The sequence below is a fragment of the Chinchilla lanigera genome, unplaced genomic scaffold, assembly GCF_000276665.1.
Source record: "Chinchilla lanigera isolate Chin_1 unplaced genomic scaffold, ChiLan1.0 scaffold00051, whole genome shotgun sequence".
Taxonomy (NCBI): Eukaryota; Metazoa; Chordata; class Mammalia; order Rodentia; family Chinchillidae; genus Chinchilla; species Chinchilla lanigera.
In genome coordinates, this window is record NW_004955452.1 from 17224 (window position 1) to 23295 (window position 6072).

The following is a 6072-nucleotide window of genomic DNA, read 5'->3' on the forward strand; positions in this document are numbered from 1 at the left end:
TTTGATGTGTACCCGGAGGCCTGTTATGTCCCCATTGGTGAGGACTGTATCTTTATCTTTCTCTGGTCCTGGCTCTTGGTCAGCCAGGGCTAGGTGATCCGGGTGGGTTAGGGTTGGGCGGTGGTAAATAGGGGGTGGACCTCCCACAGCTGAAGGCCACCTCTCTTTCTCCCTGTAGAAGGAACCCTCGCCAGCCTCGGTGTACCAGCGCCTGCCTGCCCTCCCTTGAGCTCCCTCGGGGCCGAACCCTCCCTCTTCAGCCATGATCTGGAGGAAACTGGGTGCCAGCAACTTCTCCAGCTGCCCCAATGGCTCCATCCCGTGGATATGGGACATGTTTCACGAGTGTGCCCAGGACGGCTGGGACAAGGCCAGCGTGAGCCTGGGCCTGATCTCCATTCTCTGCTTCGCTGCATCCACCTTCCCGTGAGTCATGCCTGGATGTCCGGTGCAGGCCGGGCTGGGGGTGGGACGGTGGCTTGAGGTCCTGCCTGGGCCTGTCTAGACTCCAGGCCAGCCGTGCCTCCCCCACCCCGGTCACTTTCACTCACTTCAGCCCGCTTGGGAGGGGCCTGGATGGAGCCCCATGAGGTCTCATGCTGGGCCTTGCTGATACAGAAAGAATAACCTTTGCTGCGGTATACTGAGTGTCCACTCTGGACCTGGTTCAGTTCTAAGTGCCGGAGGTGTTTTTACCTCTTTTGGTCCTCAAAGCAAGCTTTTTCTGTTTTACAGATAAGGGAACCGAAACCCAGGGAGGTTAAGTAATGTGCTGTAATGTGCACAGTTGGTAAGAGGGGAGCAAGGAGTGGGAGGGTGGGGGTGCATCCAACATGGCTTCCGTCCTCAAAACTTGGGCGGTCTAGTGGTGGAGACCACAGCCCTGAATACAAAATGCTGATGATGGAGGGGCACAAAGACGCTGCATAACAGCACGGGGTCAGGAATGTCAACCCTCAGCAGCTGGGTGTGGTGGCAGATGCCTGTAATCCTTGCATTCTGGGAGGCTGAGGCAGGAGGATTGCAAATTCAAGCCCGGTTTGGGAAACTTAGCAAGACCCTGTTCCAAAATAAAAAATTAAAAATGGTCCACGGATGTAGCTCAGTATGAAGGAGTTCATGCTGGGTTCAGTCACTAGTACTAAAAAAGAGAGAGAGAGATTGGATTGAGAGTGCCAAGGAAGAAGGACTAGAAGCCAGAGTCCAGGAGGGAGCTGGGCATGGTGGCACACACCTGTAATCCCAGCACTCAGGAGGCTGAGGCAGGAGGATCATTGAGAGATCGGGGCCAGCCTGGGCTACAAAGTGAGCTCAAGGCCAGTCTGAACTGCACAGCAAGACCCTGTCTCAAAAGACAAAACAAAAACAAAAAGACAGTCCAGGAGGGACAGGCTGTTTGGTGTCACCAAGAGGAAGAAGATGGCTGGGCTCTGACGAAGGTCGGGGGAGGAGCCTTTTCCTGAAAGTGAAAGATGAAGAGGAGATGTTTGGGCCTCGGAGGGGGCAGCAGGCATCTGGAGATGAGCTTGGAGGAAGGGAAAGCTACTCTGGGTGGGCGTAGCTCGGACCTGGGGCCTCGCAGGGCACATGTTGAAGGATGTGGGTCGCTATCAAGGAGCTGTGGACAGCTCTTGACAGTTTTTGGTAAGACTGGAATTTTTTTTTTTTTTTTTTTTTGAGACTGGGTCTCACTTTGTAGCCCAGGCTGTCCTCAAACTCATGAAAATCCTCCAGCCTCAGCCTCCCAAGTGCTAGGCTTGCAGGTGTGCGCCACTACGCCCAGCAAGACTGGAATTTTAGAGAGATCACAGAGAGGATGGATGGCTGTGGGGGAACAAGGCTGGGTTAGAAGGCGGAGAGAGTCAGGGCTGAGGAGGAGATGGAGGAGGGACCAGGTGGGAAGGACTGGAGTCAGTGCCCAGCTCTCCTGATTGTCGGCTTGGGCGGTGGGTGGGAGCAGGTGCTGTTTAGTTTCTTTTTCTTTTTGGTGCTGGGGATCAAACTGAGGGCCTCACCTACGAAGCAGGCTCTCTGCCTCCGAGCCACACCCTCAGCCCACCTTCCCTCCCTTCCTGCCTCCCTCCCTCCCGTTTCTCCTGCCCTCTCTCTTTCCCTCCTTTTTCTTTCTGAGTCTTCATGGGTACCCACATGCAGATGGTCAAAAGGAAGTTTGTGGAGCTGGGGGTGTAACCCAGTGGCAGAGCTCTTGGCCAGCATCCGTGAAGCCCTGGCTTTGGTCCCTGGCACTGCAAAGAAAGAAATTTGAACAGTAAACGGAGCGTGTACAGTGGTTAAGCACAAGACCAGAGGCTCGGGCCGGGAGAGTCTAAGCTGTGTGACAGTGTCCTCGGTCCCCAGGGGCAGGATCACCACAGCCTCAAGGGACACTGGGAAGACCGAGGGGTCAGTACCCATGAGGGCTCTGAAATGTACCTGAAACCCAGTGGCCCTGGCAGCATTAGCTGATGCCCAACTTTGGCACTGAATCTCCACCTGCCCGCAGGTCTGGGAAGAGGGTCCCAGCACCAAAGCAAGACCTTTGGGAAAACAGCCGGGGAACTGAAAGACCGGAAGTAGTTCTTGTTACTGAGTTACAGGACCCACCCCACTTTCTCTCTTGCCCTTTGTGGTTTGGCCTATCTCATCATCCACTGATGGAGATGGCGTACAAGCCTTGGGCTAGGGGCTGGGGATTTAGCCCAGCGGCACAGCGAGCGCAAGGTCATGAGTTCGATTCCTGGTACTGGAAAAAAAAACAAAAAAAAAAAAGCCTTGGGCTACCGTGCCACCCCCACCCTGCTCTCCATGCCATCTCATCTGATTCAGAAATATAGAGGGGCCGGGGATGCAGTGTGTAGGTAGAGCACGTCCAAGACCCTGGGTTGTATCCCCAGCACTGCAAAAAATGAAACAGAACGAAAGGAATCAGAGAACCTACGCAGTGGTTCTCGGGGCCTGACACCAACTTCCAGACCCCATATAGACCCCGAGTCCCCTCTGGGACCGCGGGGCATGGCAGAGGAGAAGTGAATGAGGCCAAGAGCCTCTCTGGCTGTAGTCACCCAGGCTGGAAGGGATTCCCCCAGGGTAAAGAGCAAACAAAGGGCATGCGGACCCTGCCACCAGGAAGGGTGCCCCCCTGCCCAGGCTAGCTCCTGACCTTCACTGCCCAGCCGTACTGTTCTGGAGTTCATGGGGGAAGTTTCCTGTTGACCCTCCAAGGCAAGATGGCCTCACAGCCCTGGGCCCCTGAGCTCATGTCCACGCCTCCCCACAGCCAGTACATCAAGGCCTGCAAGACTGGGAACATGGACCAGGCCCTGTCAGTATGGTTCCTCCTGGGCTGGATCGGTGGAGACTCCTGCAACCTCGTCGGTTCCTTCCTTGCTGACCAGCTGCCCCTGCAGGTGGGTGGCTTGGGCAGGGTGGGGCAAGCAGCAGGAGGAAAGGCCCGGGCCTCAGAGTCCTGACTCATTAGTTCATCCACTTAGAGAGGGTCTGCTCCCGGCATGCTGTGGGACAGCGGACAAGTCAGTGCCCCTCTCTGAGCCTCAGATTCCCCGTCTCCAGTGTGAGCACCTCCATCCCCTGGGGTCTTTTGCTTTTGAGGGGCCACAACCCCAGCTTAAGTTGTCAGGGTACAGGATCCTTGAGGAGGAAGTGAGTTTTTCCTTGGGAATCCCTGATGTCATCATTCTCCTGTGGCCAGGCATGGTTGGGAACCATAGTCAGGAAAGTACTGTCGTCCATAGTGGGACTGTGAGGTCCTGACTGGTGGCTCCAGCCATGGATTCCTGGGCACCTCTGGGGGCCGGGCCCTCGGCTGGGCCCTTTGCCCGAGTGATCTCTCCCTCTGCCGGGTAGGAACTGTGATCCCTTCTCCCAAGTGAGGAAACAGAGGCTCAGAGGTAAAGTGCTGCGGTGCTGGCCCTGAGCCCGGGGCTCTTTTCTCCCACAGACCTACACAGCTGTGTACTACGTCCTGGCTGACCTGGTAATGCTCACGCTCTACTTCTACTACAAGTTCAAGAAACGCCGCTCTCTGTGTGAGTGCAGCGCTGCTCTGGAGCAGGCTCCCTGCTGGCAGCCAGGGGGGTCTAGAACTTGTGAGGAAGCAGGTTTCCCATTGCTGGGTGATAAACCAGGCCTTATCTAAGAGCCGGAGTTAATAGGTCAAGATAGAGGCTGGAGGGCGTGAGCATGTCCAGCCCAGACCACAAAGAGCTTCCGGTCACTCTGTTCCCAGTCAGGGAATGTGGCTCAGTGACTCCTCTGTATCTGGCCCTGGGCTTGGAGCCAGGGAAGGAGGACGAGTGTGCAGGCAGCTGCTGCCCTCCCAGATTCAGAAGGGACAACAGACAAGGTCAGCTCAAGAGTGAGCAAGACACAGGGAGGCCTTAGGGAGGGAATTGCGTCTCGTTGGCATTCCCCCTTCCATCCCAACCATCCTCAGTGATTCACCTTTGCAACCCTGGGAGAAAGGTACTGTTGCTAGACTCATTCTACACTTGAGGGATTAAAACTCAGAAAGGTTAGGTCACTTGTCCAAGGTCACACAGCTACGGGGGGGCATGGCTGGAGTGCATTCCCAGTCTTGCTGGTGGACTCAGGTATGGAACCTTGGCTTCTCTTCTGCCTCATATCCAGTATCTGCCCCCATCAATTCTGTGCTTTTGTTCATCTTGGGGACCGTGTGTATCATGCCACTGCTGAGCAGTACTGGCTCCGTGGCTGCCCCAAGGAAAGTCTTCCAGGGACGGATGCTCCTGTCTGTGGAGCCAGGCGATAAGGTGAGGTGTGGGTTAGCGGGGTGTGGGCGAAGGGGTGGGGGCTGGCTCTCCCCCAGGGAGCTCCCCTACAGGTCATGTGGGTGTTGGATGGAGGAGGATCACCCTTTGGGTCCTCACGAGGCTCTGAGCACCCGCTTCTGTCCTTCCAGCCCTTTACGAAGAAGGAGATCATCGGCTTTGTCATCGGCTCCGTGTCCAGTGTGCTGTACCTGCTCTCACGGCTGCCGCAGATCCACACCAATGTGAGCTTGGAGCCCCTGCTCGGGTGGGGCTGGTTGGAAGGAGAGCGGCCTGCCGGTGGCTCAGGCCTCTGGGTTAAGGAGTGGCATGCGGGAGTCTTTGTCTAGAAGGCCTGGCACCATCCTCAGTGGTGGCTTGGCGAGTTAACCAATCTCTCTGAGCCTCATTTGCCGTTCCTGGAAAATGGGCCAGGAGATAGATCCCCGCCATGGAGGGGTACATGAGAGCTGTGTGTGTCCCAAAGGTCAGATGAGAAGGAACATCCCAGAGCTTAGAGGCAGGAGAGAAGAGAGGAAGGGAGGGGAGGGGGACAGGGATGGGGAGGCTCGCTGGGCAGTGGGAATCTCCAGGGCTGGAGAGCAGAGTGTTGTGGGGCCGGCAGGTGTGTGCAGCCATTGGCTCCGTGGACCTGGGGGTGGGGGCCTGAGAGGAGTGGTCAAGATGGGACCTGAAGTGGTCTGGGTGGGGCTGGTCTGTGTAGCAGCTCAGAGTATATACAGTGTGATGGGCCCGGTGGGTGAGCAGTTACAATCCAGAGTGACAAGAGTCCTTTGAGGTCTCTGACCCCACCTCCTTCGTCCCCAGTTTCTGCGGAAGTCAACCCAGGGAATCTCCTACTCGCTGTTCGCGCTGGTGATGCTGGGGAACACACTGTACGGGCTGAGTGTGCTGCTCAAAAACCCCGAGGTGGGCCAGAGTGAGGGCAGCTATGTGCTGCACCACTTACCCTGGCTCGTGGGCAGCCTAGGTGTGCTGCTGCTCGATACTGTTGTATCCTTCAGTGTGTGCAGGGCAGGTGGGGCAGGGTGGGCTGGCAGCCTCTGCCTGTACACAGCACAGCGTTCATTACCTATCTAGCCATCTATCCATCCCATCTATATATCTGTCCATCTGTTCATCCTTTCGTCCAGCTTCCCATCCACCCATCCATCCATCTATCCACCCACTCATCCATCCACCCGCTCATCCATCCATCCACTCATCCATCCATCCACTCATTCATCCACCCACCCAGTTTCCCATTCAGCTTCCCATCCACCCA

General features: G+C 56.5%; 1 protein-coding gene across 1 annotated transcript; it reads left to right on the forward strand.

The window, feature by feature from the left end:
• The first annotated feature begins 235 nt into the window (after positions 1-235).
• Positions 236-5036, forward strand: Pqlc2 (PQ loop repeat containing 2). The gene is made up of 5 exons (XM_013519452.1): positions 236-426; positions 3278-3407; positions 3959-4046; positions 4648-4801; positions 4940-5036. Exons 1-5 carry the CDS (start codon positions 263-265, stop codon positions 5034-5036), a joined length of 633 nt encoding a protein of 210 aa, XP_013374906.1. The 5' UTR covers positions 236-262.
• The last annotated feature ends 1036 nt before the right edge of the window (positions 5037-6072 follow it).